Here is a 21235-nt window from a genome sequence, read left to right as displayed (position 1 = left end):
CCAAGGTGCTCTGCCGCTTTTTTAGATCCGCCTTAGGAGTTTATTAAAGTCTGTTTTGAAATGCCCTGTTTACTTAATTTTGGTGAAAATGGCCCGAACACATAGTTAAATGTTTTTAGCACCTTGATCTTATTCGTTATCGTATAGAAGACAACTTTTGTCAATAAATTAGTATATTACGCCATAATATTAGTGCGGATTATAGGTGAGCAGAAAAATTGCGCATGATGCCCCAAATTACAACCGAATTGCGTACCATTATTTTTCTACCTCAGTGAATTTCGAAAATAAAGCAAAACCCAAAACGACGTCTGTTGACAGCTTTGACAGTTGTAGCTAATTATCACTTGCAATTCCAAACCTCCCTCCATGATCTGTTCTATTTTTTCTTCATTACGCACGGGTGTAGGTAATAGGTACTATATCATAGGTGCGTGAAGTTAGTACGGTAATAGAAGCACTAACGAAATATTACAGCCAATCGTTTGTGCTTCGTTACTGCTTGCTCATGCTCATGTCTCTAAATAGTTTAAATTATACCTTATTTTCAGTGACGTCGTGGAAAAAACATTATTATTTCTACAACTTTGGATTACCACACGATTTTAAAGGAATCATGCTCCGAAATTTAAGTTTTTATTTTGAATATGATTTTAAAAAGAAAGACTGCTATCAATACTGTAGTAAACGTTGTACAAAGTGGATTAAAAGTGTGGGAAAGCCAAATGCCTTATTTCAGGTACTGTAGGTATCGATAGAAAATCAGGAAACACGTTAAATTTAAATTCTAATTTGACATTCTCTAACGTGAAAATGTGATCCCTACCTTCAAGTCCCTTCGAGTGACAGTTATAACCCTCAATTTTTTAAATGTGTGGAATTGTGATATATCGTTTGAAAGGTTTCTTCTTTTTATATAAAAAATGTATTGCTTACAAATTTATCGCAAAAATTCACATAAAAATTCATCTGATTACCGAAATTCGCTACAGTTGTTAAATAAAGATAGAATACATTTTTATTTAAGATTCGGATCATGCCAAGACGTTCGCGGAGAGCATTTTGAACATTTGCTGGGTGTTACCGATACGGACGTCCGTCATTTTATGTATGGCATAAATACACACTGAAGTAATTACAATTCTTCTGATCTGATTGCTAGGACATAGAGAGGCGTAATAAACTTGGGGAAAATCGTCAATTCTTTATTTATGCACACGATACAATCTCCTGGTAGCAGTACGAAAGATACCGGTATGACACTGTACACTTTATCATTAAAGTTAATAATCTTTAATATCGCGGGTCAACTGCAGTCTGCAATGCACTATAAATGACGCACAAAGAACACAAAGCCCAATTGAAGATGTTTTTGAAACTTCACTTCTTCACTTTTGCTTTATACTTGAATTAAACGGAACACACTGTAATTTTGGAGGTTATAGTGGTTTTTTTGGTGAGCGAAAATTTCACTTTAAAAGGTACTTTGAAAACCTTAAAGAAAGGCTTCACTTAGGCGATAACGGCGTGAACGACAAAACACACAAGCTTCTTAGAATACGTGATACAATGCACCACTGAACTTAACTCAAAAGAGAATTTTCACTTTTTTATCACGTCTAAATTCCCGTAGAGCAGACAGCTAACTTTCTGCTATTGCAACTTTTCAATTAAACTGACTGTCTACACTAAATGCCTACCAAACCAAAAAATTAGACCAAAAAGCCTCGTTCCCCGTCTGCTTCGTCTATTTAAAACATTCTTCTCTTCCATTCCTTTGCTTCCCCGCTTTACAAAAAACTTCGTGTCCTTGAATAAATTAAACACCTGTGTTTTCTTAAGGCGAACAAAACATCTGCTTATCTACAATTTAACTAGCTTTACACAACAGTAATTTTAATTTTTAACGCATAACTCAAACTTTTTCAAATACAAATCAAAATAAACAAAGTGATTATTTGAACAAAATTAAACAATATAAATTTCAATCTAAACCCCCTATCATACAGGGTGATCCATTGTTTTTAAAGGTGCTGATGCCAAAGAAAACGTCCGCATGACGTATTTTACACAACAGTACAGTAGACGAAATAATGAATTTATACTATTTATAGTATTTCACTTTTCCACACTGTACTGTAGACAACATTCATTAACGTAATCGTAAACGTAAAGTTAAAAAGTCATTATGCAAACATAAATATCGAGAGCTTATTTCCTCCTAATAATATTAATGGTATGATCGGGAAAAAATACCGGTAGTCTCTTTAGATCTGAGCGACTTTCGGTATAGTATCAACTATCAACTATCAACATTGGGACGATCCTTATTCCGGAAGTCGCTCGCATCTTAAGAAAAACATAAATTGTAGATCGACATAAGGGCTGTGACCGGCAATCTTTCTTGGCGAGAGTAATATTTAGGTGAGTGAAGGGATGTATATAAGCAAATTTTGGAATATTATTATTATTATTATTTTTTTTATAAATTTTTTCCTCACTTGTCGTGGATAATGTAATAAGGGCTTTCGCAAAACTTATTACTTGTGGACTTGTTCAATGCATTACTTTCCTTACTATCCGGCATGTTTCTAATACTGTTGATTTTTGCATGTCTATTATAACTTATTATTATTATTATTATTATGGTCGGTGTATCTTGTGAGAACTCAAGTCTAGCCTGGTTAACTAATCGCACGGATTAAAATCAAGTAACGATTAGTGTCTGTGTCTGTGTCTGTGTCTGGTGAAGTTATGTAGGGTCCTAAAAAAAAATAAAAGAAATAAATAAATAAAATAAAAATAAAATAAAAAATTATTATTATTATTGTCGGTGTTTCTTGTGAGAACTCAGGTCTAGCCTGGTTAACTAATCGCACGGATTAAAATCAAGTAACGATTAGTGTCTGTGTCTAGTGAAGTTATGTAGGGTTCTAAAGAAACATAAAAATTAAAAAATAAAATAAATATTCGCACACTCACATTGGAAATCTAGGGATAGTATGTAATTCATACTTACCAACATAGCTATTAATGGCCACAATAGTCAACGCTATCAGGAAAGAAGAAAACAAAACAAAAATATCATTATAATAATTCCTGTAATGTTATTAAATAGTTTATTGTGTAAGTGTTTCTTTGACTTTGCGTTTGGGTTGTATACGAGTGGGTTGTGATAACGTGGTGTGTTTCAGTGAAGAAGGAGTATTGTGTTTTTTAACTGTGCTAGGACGTGTAACTTTATTGGGTGGACCTGTCTTTGTAGTGCATGTTGCGTTACTTGTATTTATGGTGTTTCTTTGTTCTTGAGGTTGTATTTGTGTGGTTGCTTGGGTTATTCGTGGAGATATTACAGTATTTTGTGAGCTAGTAGTGCTGTTTAAGTTTTTGCGTTTGGGTTGTATACGAGTGGGTTGTGATAACGTGGTGTGTTTCTGTGAAGAATGAGTTTTATGTTTTTTAACTGTGCTAGGGCGTGTAACTTTATTGAGTGGACCTGTCTTTGTAGTGCATGTTGCGTTACTTGTATTTCTTGTGTTTCTTTGTTCTTGAGGTTGTATTTGTGTGGTTGCTTGGGTTATTGGTGGAGACGTTACAGTACTTTGTGAGCCTGTAGTGCTGTTAAGGTTGTTGCGTTTGGGTTGAGTACGAGTGGGTTGTGATAACGTGGTGTTCTTCGGTGAGGATGGAGTTTTGTGTTTTTTAGCTGTGCTAGGCCGTGTAACTTTATTGGGTGAGGGCGTCTTTGTAGTGCATGTTGCGTTACTTGTATTTATTGCGTTTGTTTGTTCAGGAAGTTGTGTTTGTGTGGTTGGTTGAGTTAAGGGTGAAGATATTACAGTATGTTGTGTGTCATGTTGTGAGTCTAAAGTGCTGTTTAGGCTTTTGCGTTTGGGTTGAATACTAATGGGTCGTGATAATGTGGTTTGCTTCAGAGGTGAATCTCTGAATGTAGTATATGTTGTATCATTTGTTGTACTTGTTTGCTCGGTAAGTTGTATTTGTGTGTTTGTTTGGGTTAGAGGTTGAGATATTACAGTATGTTGTGTACCGTGTTGTGAGCGAGTACTGCTGTTTACATGTATACGTTGTGGATCATTTGTGTATGTAGTATCTTGTGTTATGTTTAGAAATTTACGAACAATATGGCATGTGTTGATAATGACTGCTTTTTGTAAATGTTTGTATGTGTTTTTGTCCAAACCTAATAGTTGTAAATTGTGGTGTATTGTCTTTGGTATAACTCCAGTAGCACTAAGAATAATGGGAACTATAACAGTAGATTTCATTCTCCATTGCGTCTTAAGCTCGATAGCTATATCGGTGTATTTGCGGTGTTTTTTTGCATGTGTTTTAGTTAAGTTGTTAGTGTTGGGTATGGCAATGTCTATAATACAAATGGATTTTTGCGTTTTATCTATAAGTGTAATATCTGGTCTATTATTGTGGCTAGTTTTGTCTGTGAGTAGTGTCCTGTCCCAATATAATTTGTGTGTGTTGTTTTCAAGTATGATCTGTGGCGTGTATTTGTAGTATGGTGTCGTATCTGTTATGAGATTGTGTTTAAGTGCTAATTTTTGATGTATGATTTTAGCTACCTGATCATGTCGATGTTTGTATTCAGTTTGTGCGAGTCGTGTGCATGCCGATATTATATGTTGGATTGTTTCTGATGTTTGTGAACAGAGTCGGCAAGAATCATTTGTCACTGTTTTGTCTTTCTTTATGTATGTGTTTTTTATAGTTACGTGTGTTAATGACCTGGTCTTGTATTGCTAACATGAAACCCTCAGTCTCCGGGAAGATATCACATTCAGACAACCAACTGTGCGTTGCTATAGAATCAACACAACCCTGGCTAACCTCTTGTGGAAATCGTCCATGTAAAGGCCGTTGGTTCCATATTTGTATGTTATTTGTGATGTATGTAAGTTTGGATGTGGGTGGGAGTATATTAGTTTCGTGTAGATTAAGTGGTGTGTAAGATTTATCTGCATGTTACTGTTTTGTGTAAAACTGAAGTATCTGATTTGTTATAAAAGTATTGTCGTAAATTGTGTATTTGTGTTTGGTGCAATAGTTTTATGTCTGTAAGTCCTCTACCTCCTTCCGAACGAGGAAGGTAAAGTCGTATAGTAGAGGAGTGAGGGTGATGTATATGGTGTTTTGTTAATAGTGTACGTGTGTTTCTCTGTATTTGTTCTAAATCTGTATTTGTCCAACGTATAATCCCAAAAGAGTATGTAAGCACTGGTGTGGCATAAGTGTTAATAGCCTTGATTGTATTTCCACCGTGTAATTTTGTTTTAAGTATACTGCGTACTCTTTGTAGGTATTGTGTAATAAGTGTTTGTTTTATACTCGTATGTTTAATGTGTGTGTTTTGCTGAAAACCAAGATACTTATAAGTTTCATTCTCGTCCATGGAATTTATTAAATTACCCTGTTCTAGCTCATAATCTAAAAGTTGTCTTTTTCCAGCTGTGATGTGTTGTGTTATTATTATTATTATTATTATTATTATTATTATTATTATTATTATTATTATTATTATTATTATATTTAGATAATAATAGCATGAGGCAAGCCTATTTATGCTATTAGTTTAAGCAAATTTATATCGGTTACGAACGTACAATTAGTTAACAATTAATCTTTTCTAATTTTTGTTGTCAAAACGATTCTTAAATTGGTTCACACTTATTGAATTTACGATGTGTTCATCTAGTGCATTCCACTGGTCGAACAGGCGGTTAGTTAAAAATTTTTGCCTTTGTGTAGTTCTGAAGGGTTCCTTTTGCAATCTAAACAAGTGTCCGCGTAAGCGGCTATCTTCACGAAATTTCAGGAAGTCAAATTTGTTAGCGGGAAATAGGTCGGGAGTGAGTCTGTAAATCAGAATCAAGTCCGCTCTATCTTGTCTGACACATAGTTCAGGCAACTTCAGTGTACTTAATCTGTTACTGTACGAAATTAAGTTAAAATGTTTAGGCCATTGGGAAACTGCATGCATAACTCGTTCTAACCACTTAATATCTTTGGCCAAATATGGTCTCCAAACTGAGACAGCATACTCCAAATGGGGTCTAATATACGTCACAAACAGCTTTGCACATAGTTCTGGCGACGGAGTAGGAAATACTTTCCTCAACATACATAACGTGGCAAAAGACTTTTTAAAAATTTTGGCGCATTGCTCGTCCCAAGTTAATTTATTATTTATTGTGACTCCTAAGTCGTTTGGATAGTGTACTTCATTGATCAGTATATTATCTAAGCAGTAAGAAAATTTTGGATTATGATGTCCTATTCGCAGCACCACACATTTTCCTACGTTCAAAGGCAAGTCCCACGAGTTGCACCAGTCAACTACAGCATTTGCGACTTGGATTTTATTTTCCGCGTTCCAAGTAGTTACCAAATATTTTGATATCGTCAGCGTAGGCCACATGGCTGCATTTCAAGTTCAAAAGTAAGTCCGACGTATACAAGATAAATAAAAATGGTCCAAGGATAGAGCCTTGAGGGATACCACTAGCGACCTTAGTTGTGTTTGATACAACGTTACCGACTTTGACTACAAATGAACGATCAGACAGGAAAGCTTTAATCCACTGTAAGACATTTCCATTAATTCCAAAACTCACTAACTTATGTAACAACAGTTCATGATACACCCTGTCGAAAGCCTCACTGAAATCTAAATATATGATATCAATAGAGGCTCCAGAATCGCTAAGTTTGGTCCACTGGTTAATCGAACATAGTAGTTTCGTTATCGTAGAACGACCTGGCAGGAAACCATGCTGTGTGTCAGGAATTAGACCGTGCTTTAGCACATAACCTAAAATCGCTTTAACTAAAAGCTTTTCCATAAGTTTACACACTATCGACGTTAAACTGATTGGCCGGTAGTTAGCCGGATTGCATTTGTCTCCTTTTTTGTAAATCGGTGTTACAATAGCTTGTAGGCATTGGACTGGAAGTACTCCAGCGTTCAATGAGTTATTGAACATTTCCAGTATAGGATCGGCGATATTTATCCCACAGCACTTAACAATTTTGGAGAAGACTCCGTCCGCACCGGGAGCCATGTTATTACTTAGCTTATTGATTTCAGAGAGTAAATCATTTCTAGAGAATATGACTGTCGACAGCGTCTCACGAGGAACAGTGGGTAGGTTCACATGAACAGAGCGGTTAAAAGCTAACGAGAAAGTCTTGGCTAGAACATTTGCAGTCTCTGTATTATCATGGCACAAGTCACCATTATCGTTAAAAACAATTTGATAGATCTGTTGTCACTCAACAACATAGGTATTCAAAATATTTCCTGAAATTTTGAAACTAATTTGAAAAACTTCCTATATAGCAACTTTCTATCGACTTTGAAAAAACCTTGGGTTAAAGAGTTTGTAAAAATCCCAAATAAACGGCAGAAGGTCACCAATGTTGTGTGTGTTAATATTTGTTACCTTTGATTTGTGGATGTTGAGGATTGTTTAGCTTTGGAAACCTTATCATTAAAGACTAAGATTTTTAATGTGAATGAGCACAGATGCAGGTGGATAATAAACACATAGTAATATAGTTCCAACTTCCAATTCTCCAATGATTGATGAAGTGTCGTTTTCAAGCGGACAGGTCAAATGTGCCAAGTACTACCGAAATAAACAAAATACAATTGAAGCTGTTAATTGTAACGGGATTAATTAACTTCAAATGAATTAATCACGATGGAATAATTTTCATTGAGCTTCTGGACCATATTTTTTTAAATGCGATTGAAAACAATGTTCATTTATTTATCGGTACTTTATTAACGAAACTTTCAACCAATAACAGAGTTGTCGCACTGTTAATAAATGTTGCATTCTTGTATGTTCCCATCCAAATGTGCTCGTAATTCTTTGTTTAATTTAGTGACATTTCACTCGGGTTACCGATCGTTGGAAAAACAACCGTAGGTACATTCATTGCCATTTTCGTTGACCTAGTATTTCCGATGCTTTAATTCACCCCTTTATTTGAAAATTAAATATCTCCCGCTTTGGATGAATGGTCGATATTACAAATTAACAAGTTTATATAACGCAGCTACCGAAAAGTTTTAACTACAATATTCAAGACGGCAGGTACGTTGGGCTTAGGACGCGTTATCTGAACGTTTCTCGAGTTTCCTTTGAACTGATGTGATAATGGTTTCTGTTGTGACCGTAGCTCAGTTTGGGTTTGGGTTTCATGATAAATGTTCTGCCCAACGCGCTTCCTAATCTTCTGCATCTCCACGAACACAATTACGTTCCCCTCCTCCTTTCCCGTCTACAACTTTGTTCTAAGCCAAAACACGGCGTAGTTGTTCACTCCGCTTCTCTTTCCTTTACGCTCATACTACGATGGAGAATCGAAAATGTAGTAGGTAGGACGGATATCTACTACGTAAAACATATGTTGCATTTTTTAATTTACTGCATTAGCATAAATGAGAGACACGTCATATTACCTACCATGTTAAAATGAATTAAATTAGGTAGAAAGATGTATTATTGTAGGTGGGGTGTACGTTGAATTTGCACTTTGTGTAATTAAAACGGCCTAAAAGTGTCTTCTCTTTGAAATCGTATTTTTTGGGGTTGTTTCTACTGCGCATTTCAAGAATTTTTAGACAAATTTAGATTACACAGCAGAGGAATCACTACCGCGACCAAAGCGTAGTCAGTTCTACAAATCGCCGACATTTTTATATTTTTGTTTAACTTTCATTTAGTGCATGAATCGTATTTAGAAATTTGTTCTGGATTTGGATTTAGATTCTTGGTGCTTTCCTTGGAGATGCAACCCGTTTATTTAAAATGGAAAGTGGATTCAGGGCACAGCACGCACAACCCCTAATCTATTAGGCATGTTAAGTTCTTTATTGAACGACAGATTATGTGGAGAAGATGCACTACCACGATTGATCTACGAGTTGATTTTGTTAATCCAATTAGTTTGGAATACTATTACAACACGTCTTGATGTATACGAGAAATGCTGCTCATTGGGTTCCTTTCACATACTGAAACTCATAAGTGCATAATTACACTTTCGTGGTGATATACGCACTTGCGATGAATCAAACCTGGGTCCAGCCTTCATAAATAAAATAAGTCGCTGCAATGAAGACCGCTTAGGGGGAAATAGACTATTGTATTGTTACTGATGGTTTGGGTGAAAAACAAGTTTGTTTTGCAATGCGATTGGAACAAAAAATTGCAAAATTGCCGAAAAGCACTATACTACTACTAGTATCTACAATTGGGTGGAGAAAAGATGGGTACATTTTTTTCCAAGCAACAAGGAGTTACGTCCCAAAAACTCCCAAAATTGAGTTTCTTCTTTAAGATTTTTCTCAGTGTACCTATTTGTCACACATAGAAGAACAGAATGAGCGGTATACCTACTTATGTATGAGAGTTTAAAAAAATTTCTATATACCTATATTTTTTGGTTGCCGTGAAAAAATGAAAGAAACAAATCTTGGACTTCCCGGGACATAGCTCCCAACGAAAATATTTTGGTTCCCATTTTCTTTAAAAAATGTTTCAAAAAAGTCTTTATCTGCTATGGTTACTTAACAAAAACATGTTGGACCCTTTTTAGCGTATTTCCATAAAAATAAAAAAATGCGCTATTATGGGCTCTTTGTTCGTCCGTCTGTCCATCCGTCCGGTCGCAACTAGATCTTTGTCCAGGTTTGCTCGAAGGAAGGAATATTTTCTGCGTTTCTTCTTCGTCTAAAAAAGTTGTAGTAAAAAATCAATTTTTTCATGTACCATAACTTTAGACTTTTGCCGTTTATTAACGATCCCCTAGACATAATTTTGTATTGTCTGTCTGTCTATCTGTCGGATCGGTTTGAAAATTGGTACGCATGTCCTCAAGGATACAAAAGAGGTCGCTATTGTTTTTCAGCTATGTAGACTCACGGGCCAAAAAGTTACTGCCCAAAAACTAACCAAACCTGAAAAAAATAGGGTTCTTGTATCATTTTTGTTACAAAGAACATACGAATGTCCGGCTTTTCTGTGTTAGTACATATTACTTAAACCTCTAGCAACTATTCAGACGAATTTAAAAAACTTGCTCATGCGTAACCCAGCTTTAGCATTTGCGCAATCCAATTTTTTTATTTGTTATTATACTTAAATGAAATTTTGTATATACGCACATCGAATAAAAGTAAAACTAATACCAAATTAAAAAATTTGTTTTAAAAGCTATACTGATCTGAGGGGACGGAATCAACTCCTTAAGGAGGTGTGTTGTAAAATTGATGGATGCATGAAGATCTCGATGATCGTTCGGTATTCAGTTGTATCAGATTTGTGTGCTTCTAAATTCTATGCGCTAAATTGATTCTTATAAAATCAAGTTGAAATGACATGAATAGGTTGTGCATGCGCAGTGCTAACTTTTTTACTTGTGGACGGATTTTATTGGTTAAATATATAGTTAAAAAACGAATTTGGCTAGAGCCAATGGTTTTAGTTTTTTACTTTCCGACTACATACGAAGTACAGGGTGGGGCAGAGGAACTTGCTGATTTAGGAATTCAATAAAACAAAAACTTTGCAAATATTGATTTAATTACTTTTCCATCATCAAGTACAACATTTAAAGTTTATGTTTAGACAGTTTTAAAGATGATATCTGGCAAATGGTCGTCAGCCATACCAAGAAGCGCCTCACATGCATTTTCTCGAGCAACCACATTGCGTGGATTAAGCTCCTGCACTATGACAAATTTATAGGGGTGAAACTTTAGTTCTTCATGAAGGATTCTCCTCACAGAATGAGCAGATAACCTGAGTGCAGCTGCATGTTTGCGTGCAGAGCGCCGAGGGGATTGCAAAACAGAAAGCCTACTCTATCAATGTTTTGCGATGTCCTTGCTGTTCGTGAAGGCCCAGGGTTTTTTTCTTCACATCACCAGTTTCCCTAAAATTGTTTCCCATGAAACAATCGATTGCCGGTCAAGATTACGTCCACGTGGCGCGATATTAAAATAAGTACGGGATGCACGTTGCGTGGCTATGACTGTGCGACCGTTAGAAAAGTATGCCTCGACGGCGAACGCGCGTTCCGCCTTCGTTCACTCCATGATGGTGACTACACCACGCGGCGGAAAAACTTTATATGCCCTTCTCTCAAATATACCTATCCCCACTTTCGTCGGAGCAACCGTCGCCTAAGGACGCCGAATACAAATCATCAAGTTCCTCTGCCCCACCCTGTATATATAAAGGAAAGTATTGTAATCGTGATAAATTTTCGATATACCAATATTGCGTTTTCTGGACGTTTTGAAGTACACAGACCCCAAAATAGTGATTTTTAGCTTGACGTCTGTGTGTGTGGGTGTGTGTATGTGGTTCGTGAACACGATAACTAAAAAACCCCTGAACCTATTTGGACGGTGCATATAGGGTGGTATGGGGAATCGAAAACTTCCTATTTTGGTTTTGATTCGTAACCATCTTCATGGTTGTTAGGGGTGTCAAAAGTTTAAAAGTCATAAAGGCTTGAAAAAATTTTTTTAAATTTTTTTCGCATACACTGGCCAAAATGGCTTAAAAAACTCTACAAAAAATTTCATTACAATTTTTTTGTGAGTTCCTTTGTTTTTAAGAAGTTTTGAATTGAAAAGTTAAACTATTTATTTTATTTTTTTAATTTGCATTTTCCTGTAAAAGTAAGCATCAAAGTGAAAAGTGTTAATTACAATAAAAGATGGGTCTTTATGAGATCTACAAAAAAGCTTATACACTTTTTGCGTTGGGTTCAAAATAAAGGCGCTAGAGGGCATTTTCTAAATGTTATACTATGATCAAAGATAATAATTGCAATGACTATTAAAAGTAGTCGGAAAGTCAAGTCAGGAGTTTACCTGACAACTAGTTTAACTTGTTTATATAGTTACATCTTACGCCATATGTAACCCTAAGAAAAGGGTAACGTCTTAAATGAGTAATTCTAACTTTTTCGATGAATTTCTACATTGGTATTGAGTGGTAAGTATAAAATAAAATAAAGCTACATGGGTTACTATCAAAATTTAATTATTTTTAAGGTGTTATAATGTTGTATTAGAAGTGAATAAATACTTATAGCCATTGAAATTTTGCGCTACTTGTTTTATAGTATTTATTTCTGAATTGTGATTGATTGTATCCAATGGTGTGTTGATAAGTCGATGACGAGAAAGTTAAATGTTGTACCTTTAATCTCATACACAAAGAGCAAGAAAAGATCATCAAGTATACTCCACTAGCAATACGAGTAGAACTCAAAGAACTCTGGAAGCTAGAATAAGTAACAATACTACCCTACCGGTCGTACTCTCATATACACACAAACATACAGAAGGCCATATATTACTAAACACGGCAAATATGGTCAGAAAGTTTCTCAACCAATGACACTAAACGCCACACTATACCACATGATGACGTGGTTAAGACCCGTCTGCGTATTGCTAATGTATTGTACAACACAGAGCGGTCCATTTTCTGCAGTGCTCTATGCTTTGGTGATTGTATGCGCAGTAGGTAGTCTAACAATCCATTTTTCGCTACAGATCACACTCCGTTTCATTGTCGGCTCCAACCATCTTTGAATAAAGTATTGCGGTTCATTCGTTCATAATGTAATGTACATAATGAAAACTTGTGTAAGCAGTAAATCAGAAATATAGTGCACTAAAATTTTATTTTATTTCTAAGATTTTAGTGTTAATGTACGGAGTAAATTTTTAAGTTTTATTTTCATTTCAGGAATTTTTTATTCGAAAAAATGCTCGTACACGATAATACCTATTTATTTTGTTTTATTTATGACAATATGTAAAAGAAATAAAATATACTTAAACTTTTAAACACAACACGTGGTTCTTAGATACTGCATCGTAATCTTTAAGCACAAAACAGCACTAACGTAGCACTAACAATCGTATTATTCTTTTTTTTAAAACCAATCACGGGTGGGGGCAACTTCACACAATATTTTAGTTTTTTTTGTTTATCTTGGAAAGGTAAAACGTTAGACTCGCAATATTCGAGCACAAAAGAGCACTAAGGTATCACTAACGATCGTATAATTTTTTTAACGAGTTATGGGTGGGGCCAACTTCACACAATACTTTAGCTTTTTTCTTTTTTCTTGGAAAGATGAAATGGCGGGTCGAAATTTTTGAGCACCGAACAGCACTAATCTAGCACTAACAATTAGGGCTGGGCGATTACGGGTTTGAATAATCGATTACACTGATTAATCGATTAATCAAATAATCCATTAATCAAATAATCGATTAATCAAATCATCGATTAATCACTTAATCGTTTAATCAAAAGTCGATTGTCACATACAAGGAGTGATAAATATCTGTTTGGTTGCATTAATACGTTAATTATTTAATAATAAAAATAAAAAATAATTCCATTACTCTTTTCATCAAATCGTTCATTACTAGTCAGATCGATTAATCAATAATCAACAAAGTGTCCCTGGTTCGAATCCGGGTTCGGGCATGGATATTTGCAAATGCATAGTGGGTTGGTTGGTAGAACAGCCTTGGCTGAAACCCTGTCCATTTGAAAATGAAGGTCAAAAATAAAAATAAAAATAAATGATTAGGCAGCTTACTCTCCGATGAGGTGTGCTTTAGTTTTGATGATACAATCTTAATTCATTTTAGCTGCTTAAATTGACGTTTTAACATCCGCTATAAAATAAAATAATACTTGTGAGCTGTGAGTGCTCCTTTTTGCGTAAACTGATGATCCAGCTAATAATAATCAATTAAAATTTACTTAATAATTGATTAATCAAACAATCGATTAATCAAATAACCGATTAATCAAATAATCGATTAATCAAACAATCGATTAATCAAATAACCGATTAATCAAATAATCGATTAATCGATTAATTTAATAGAATAATCAAACCCGATTATCGTTACTGCCACGAAGATACACATATTCACAAAATAGGTACTGTCTGTTAAAGTAGGGCATAATATGATTTGAAGGAAACAATATAAGCTTCCGCTTTGAATACCTACACGTATGCATAAGTACCTGGATTATTAATTAGAAGCATTTCGGAGTGATTTTTACGTAAAATGTTATTTTTATTTACTTGAGATATAATAAATTTCTGTTTCTGTTCGTGTACCTGTAATTTAATAGTTGTAGGAAAAAACCAAATGATAAAGAATTTCTATTTTCACTTTCTTGTTACAGGAATCTGAAGGAACAAAAACGAATAATGGAATTCAATATCGACTTCAGTTGCTTTATGCTAATGGTAAGTTGTGCATTCTTTTTTATGCTGTACGCATAAAGGGAAAGTTGCTACGGTTGATTATGCACGTATCTAACTAAGAAGTAGTCCCTGAAGTCCAAACTAAGAAAACCACATGCCCTAAAACAAATAACTCCGTAATCCACAATAGCCACACCGACCACTAACATCTCGAAGGGTAAACCTAGTAAACTCTTTACCACCCCCACTGTTTCAAGAAGAATTTCTTATCTCCGGAGAATTTAAATGTAATTCGTCTTTTTTCGTTAATTAATTTTATAATTAGACTATCCGCGGTTTTATTAGCCGACCATTAATTCTATCAGTGTGCCACATCGCTGTCTTATTTCCTTTTAGATCCTGATGGAAAAACGACAGCTACACTTGAACAGAACACGGCTTACTGTACTTATAAGGAAGTGAATACAGGATAAGGACGCCAAATGAATAATAAATATTTTTCAAACCTGACTTTAATTAAATTTACAATTAAATTAATTAGACAATCAAATGCACCAAAATGGGAAGTAACCCTTTTGTTACTCTACGCAAAATTAATATTTATTTGCTATCCGCGCTTCTTAAATGAAACCATTCCAAGTATTTGCCTTATTGATGCTTCCGTCTCGAACATAAAGTTCGCCGTCAATACAGGTTTCATTCATAGGCTTCGCTATGGAAACAAGGCAGAATAAGTGAAATAAATTGTTGTATTGCCGATCCCGAAACATGCCCGTTTGATTCATTTTTATTAAGGCGCGATGCAATTTCACAACTTCATGTTTACGACCGAACAAAAATGAACGGGAAGATAAAGTTAAACGCTTCAATTTATATGTTGTAAAAGTTGTTAAAATGTAAACACACTTGAAGTAACTCAGAAGATTTCGGTAATATATACAAGAGCGCGTAACATGTAGCGAACTGGTGTTGTATCTCATTTGCCATAGCACACCTCACTCAGCAACTTCCCAAAGGAACACTCTTCCTCTCCTTATTTGTAATAAAATAACTCCACAAATGCTCTCCTAGGACTGGAAAGATGGCGAACCCTAAGGCTTTACCACCGCCCGAGTCTTTGTTCTCGCGCTATCGCAACCTCCCCCGCACTGCTTTCTTATCAAAGCTTGCTATACTTGTAGCGAACTCTATTAGTATCGGGATAGTTTGACGTGTCGTAAACTTCAACATTATCATTTTAATGATTCAAAAGCTAGCCGCAAGACAGTGTGTCAATATTGTGGCAGTAAGTAATAATTTCTCGACTGCGCGCGGAACGCCGCCGCGTCGGTCGTATAGAATAAATATTAGTAAAAATTGTTTTCTTGTTCATCATTCCTCACAAATTGCCTTTATTACTTTCGACTGACGCGTTATATACTGATTTATTGTTTTAGGTGTACGACAAGAGCAAGATATCTACGTGAGGCTTATCGATTCAGTTACTAAACAAGTAAGTTCAATTTCTTTTTCCACTTTATTCTACAAAAAAGACGCGATGTGTCAACTTTCTGTAATTTATATTGGTACTTTGATTGTTCACGTCATATCAATTACCACAGTCGCTTTGTACTTACGGATATTTTTAATTCCCCTTGCGATTATTCGGCTTACAGTTACACTGTAGCATTGCTTAAATACTTTATAAATAATGACTGTAGGTATGTGAAGAAAACAAAACCCACAATACATAAATATACGATTTGCAATATTGATTTCTCTACTAGTGTTTCAAACGTATCTAAAGTGGTTTTGGGTACGTAAATCTCAACTAGGCTGCAGTCTTTCACTTTCAAGCCTAGGTCAGCATCAAAACAAAAGAACAAGAATGTGTTGAAACATTGGCTGAGGCGCCTATTTTCAAGGAGTACATTGCACTTTTTAGCTACAAGTAACTCCTAACACCAGTCTGTTATTCTTATATAACTGATTAATCTGGTTTCAAAATGTTATCTGCACATTCGATAATCATTGATACATCAAAAGAAGCAGAAACTCTCCAAGTTTACTCCTCAAATTACAAATGGTCGATGTGTGTTCCATTTGCCACACGACACACATCCATGCGATAATCTAGCTCAGACCACACATTTTATAACATATCCATGCTATTGTTACCAAAGCAGCTCTGATGCGTATCCTAATTTCGTGGTTTTGAGGGTACAGAAAAATGATTCTTGATATACCCCCAAAGGAAGAAGTCGCTCAATGACGAACTTCTAGAACACTGGATCGGGCGTACTGCCACAAATGAATCAGCTTGTGACTCCCTCCTATGAGGTGGATATGTTAAGGATCATGTTTATGTTTATGTGCCAAGATCACTTGACGAATCTAAGAGACGCATCAGTGCTGCTGTGCTAACAATAGACATGGACATATTACAAAATGTGTGGTCTGAGCTAGATTACCATTTGGACGTGTGACAAATAGGCACACATCGATCATTTGTAATTTTGAGAGTGTACTTGAAGAGTTTCTGCTTCTTTTGATGTACCAATGATTACTGTAAGTGAAATACTTTATCAAATATAACATTTTGAAACCCGATGAATCATTTATAATAAACCTGTATTTATTTAAAGTGTTAAAGTGCTGATTGAATGTGAAATCTAAAAGTGGCACGTGATCAAACAAATAATGTAGGGCTCTCTTGCGTGAACTGTAAACAACGCTGTTACCTTAAGTACGGTTGGCAGAATCTCGCCCCCGAGATAGATAACTCGCCCCTCGTTCGCGGCATTGGACTAATTTAGAGAATCTTCTTTTTGAAAGTCAACGTAATCGATTTAATACGATAAATTAAAATCTAACGAAATTTTACGGTACCTCTAACATACAAATTTTACATACTCTCAATTACAAATTATATCTTGCATTAAGCTCCATACATTTCAATCGGCTGAATCGTTGGAATATAGTTGGGTTGGGAATTGGTATATACGTTTGCACCTCCAGTTTCATCAGGTATCAGTGGACACCAACGGAGACGCTGTACGGTATCGTGCCTTCAGGACATACCACCAAGTCCAAAAATGGTACTTGTCGAAAGAGATGCGGCGTAGCATGTGGTTTCAGGAAATATGGTTTGTGCTCTGTGTGTGCGTCCTGCAGAAGTCAGTCATGCGAAAGTGTACCGGCGCGTGGTCCGACTCGATAGTGAGGACGAAGATGACGAGGACCTAGTAGTGGAAGAACAATATATTGTCAGATCAGAAACACTATCATGATACAATCAAGACGGCAACATAAACCGGCCAGGAACATCAAAGAAAAATATGGTGGTTTAAGGCATCGGCCCACTACACCGTACCGTATCATGACCGTACTATGAAAGGCACGGAAAATATACGATACGGACTACTATGCCCCCTAGACAGTATCATACCCGTACGTAACGGTTATAGTGACCGTAGCATCCACGTGTCGTATCCGTACGGTTCCCGTTGGCGCGGTTGTACTTGTAAACAAACGCGTCAGGAAGAGGGTGCGAAACGAAAAGTCGAGGGAAAATACTGGGCATTATTTAGACCTAGTCGATGACGAATATGTTCATCATTTCTGCGCCTGCGCGCACCGGTTTGGGACCGTCGCGTGCCATGCACGGTGCGTATCGGCACCGTCAAAATATTCGTTGACGCTCCATGCATGGCACGTTACGTTGCTGGTCGGTGACTAACGGTCTAGTGGGCATAATACTCCCATACTATTCCATGCAACCAATATTTTTTTGCCTGGCACGTTCCTATTACAGTCATGGTATGATACGTTGTAGTGGATAGAGACCTTTAAGCATCACAACTTTGTGGCTTAGATTTATCGGTGATACCACAACAATGAAAACGCGCCACTTTCTATACCTCACCGTGGTGTGGAAATGAGTACACTTTGAATTTAAAACATTGTTATAACTATATGTAATAAATATCCAGAAACATAAAAAAAACTCACAAACATATTCATATTTCCGCCGCCGTAACTCGGAACATATAAGGGTACGTTTTTACGTTGGCGCTGCGAGCTACGAGCAGAGCAGCGATGAAAAAAATATAATATCCACCCTAAAAACAACGACACTAGCTCTTCTCGATGCACCTATGGGTTTGGGCCGTTTGAACATAATCACGTCGATTTACTAGAATATTTTGCAAAACGTCCCTCCGCTTTCAGCGCTGCGCTGCTCGCAGCTCGCAGCACCAACATAAACGTACCCTTAGAAGTAAAAAAAGTTAAAAAGTAATCGTAAACGATTTACATAAAGCGCATTTCCACTTGCATTCATTTCCCATTTATAAGATGCAACTTCTGTTAAAATCGTAAAAATCCGGCCACAAATATGAAAATAGCGTTGCACATGGACAATCCATTTTTGACGTGTTACTTCAATTTCAGTTTATGAGAAGAATTTCATTTCAATGCTTTTCTAAATAAGAAAGTTGGAACTGCGCATGCGCAAACCTAAATTTTAAAACTAATGTTAGGTTTTCCTTTGTTCCAAGCGCCTAAGTATCAAATTTCACTTAAATGGTGCCATAGATAAAAAAGTTGGCACTGCGCATGCGCAAAAAGAAAATTTTGAGACTGGCGCTCGATGATCCTTTATTCCAAGTGCCTATGTATCACATTTCATTTAAATTCTTCCATAAATTAAAAAGTTGGCACTGCCTGCACATGCGCAAAACCAAATTTTGAAATTGGCGTTTGATTTTCCTTTATTTGAAGTGCCTATGTATCAAAATTTCGTTTAAATTCTTCCATAAATAAAAAAGTTGGCACTGCGCATGCGCAAAACCAAATTTTGAAACTGGCGTTTGATTTTCCTTTATCCCAAGTGCCTATGTATCAAATTTCGTTTAAATTCTTCCATAAATAAAAAAGTTGGCACTGCGCATGCGCAAAACCAAATTTTGAAATTGGCGTTTGATTTTCCTTTATTCCAAGTGCCTATGTATCAAATTTCATTCAAATACTTTTATAAGTAAAAAAGTTTGCAATTCGGTTTATAAATGGTCGAGATGCGAAAAGGGCACTGTGAATTTTGAATCGATTCGATTCAACTTTTGGCATTGCGTATTATATGGCTAAATCTATGCCCATATTGAATTTCATGCAATTCAGTTCATAACTAACGGAGATGTAAAAGCGATCGAACATTTCTAAACAAAGTTATCGTTCACACGGACAGATAGATGGACAGACAGACAAAGGAACAGACGGACAGACCAACCGGCAGGCGACAGATAGCAATGCAAAATTATAAACGATCTCTAGGATCGTTAATAAACGGCAAAAGTGTAAAATTATGGAACATGTAAAAAACGGTTTTTTTGTTTTTTTACAATAACTTTTTTTGTAAGCGGTACAGAAAAAATTCCTTCCTTGGTACAAGACTCGACACCATAACGAACCAAATAGCGAAAAAGTAGAACAATAGCTCTTAAGATAAAAAACTAGTAGCGTCGCAAAGTTAGCGGACGGACGGACGGACGGACGGACAAAGTGGCCACAATAGCGCATTTTTTTTTTGTGGAAATGCGCTAAAAACACTTTCTCATTGCCACTTTTTGAGCTCTACAAGGCTGCGTTAAGAGCCCGTATGAAGCGAGAATACCTTTGAGACAAATTTTCACACGATTCGGGCGTTGTGCGCGGTTGCACTATCCTGTTGAAACCAACAATTGCCAACTTTTGTTTTTTTGTATGTGCCGTATATCGATATATTCGTAATAAAAAAATGTTACTAAATACAGTATGTACTTTTTTTACACGTGTCATATAAAAAAATAAATTAAACAAATGTAGCAAACGAGCTCCTGGGTATGACTATAGCATGTGCAAAACCAAATTTTAAATCTGATGTTAGTTTTGCTTTAATTTAAAGTGTATATGTATGAAATTTCATTTAATTGCTTCCATAAATAAGAAAGTTGGCACTGCGCATGCGCAAAACGAAATTTTGAAACTGGCGTTAAATATGGTTTTGCTCCAAGTGGCTATGTATCAAATTTTATTTAAATGCCTCCATAAATGAGAAAGTTTGCAATTCGGTTTGTAAATGGTCGAGATGCGTAAAGGGCACTGTGAATGCTGATCGATTAGGCTCAACTTTTGGAATTGCGTTTTGTATGGCTAAAGTCATGCGCATGTTGAATTTCATGCAATTCGGTTCATAACTAACGTAGATGTGAAAAGGGCCTACTTTATTTTTTGGGCTACATTGCCAATTCACGAACTCCGATCTACAAATTTGATAAAGAATCCACCTACAAAATTTCAGCGGAATCGGTCCATTCGTTTATGAGCTATCGTGCTAACGGACGGACGGACGGAAGGGACAGACACCGCAAAATTATAAACTCGCTAGGAGCTCGTTAATAAACTTAATCAATGATTTCTTCGAAACTAAACGTTGTATTGAAATTCTCTCAACGGTGTCTTGTAGAGCTCAAAAACAGGCAATGAAACAGTGTTTTTTTTATTGCTGCATCTGCAAATCCCAGGAAAAAATAAAAACTAAATCGGCAAATTTCGATTTTTCTGCCATATCTTCGGAAGTAATCGGAATTTTCTGGTTTTCTTTAAGATGTTATTGACTTGCAGAAAAATCTACCACCTATCTATGATATGGTTTGTGTTTCAATATCTTTCATTAAAGCGCCCAAAACCGAATTTCAGAGTTCGCAAATTACTCTAAAACCCACATTTGGGATTGAATGCTTTTGGTAATTACGCTTTGCAGAAGCCATAACCAGTCATTAAAATTATAAGATACTACACAATAATAAATTGAATTGCTACAAAGTAATCATTTTCCGCATTACACAAAGGAGATGAGTATTTCGAGTTAATCAAAAAGCGTTTTAATTATCAACTCGTTTCGGTTTCGTTC

At 36.0% G+C, this 21235-nt stretch overlaps 1 protein-coding gene across 1 annotated transcript in view; it reads left to right on the top strand.

Moving 5' to 3' along the window:
• The window catches only part of LOC116163984 (transcription factor collier-like), a 43129-nt gene extending 25597 nt beyond the window's left edge, over positions 1 to 17532 (top strand). Inside the window, exons 3-5 of the mRNA XM_031478111.1 lie at positions 14286 to 14349; positions 15744 to 15799; positions 17425 to 17532. Of these exons, the coding sequence (XP_031333971.1) occupies positions 14286 to 14349; positions 15744 to 15799; positions 17425 to 17532 (228 nt within the window). The remainder of the gene's footprint in view (positions 1 to 14285; positions 14350 to 15743; positions 15800 to 17424) is intronic.
• Positions 17533 to 21235: the final 3703 nt, after the last annotated feature.

Source organism: Photinus pyralis, unplaced genomic scaffold, assembly GCF_008802855.1.
Source record: "Photinus pyralis isolate 1611_PpyrPB1 unplaced genomic scaffold, Ppyr1.3 Ppyr1.4_LG2, whole genome shotgun sequence".
In the NCBI taxonomy this organism is placed as follows: domain Eukaryota; kingdom Metazoa; phylum Arthropoda; class Insecta; order Coleoptera; family Lampyridae; genus Photinus; species Photinus pyralis.
Note: the sequence above shows the minus strand (reverse complement) of the source record. Positions and strands in the feature narration are given on the sequence as shown.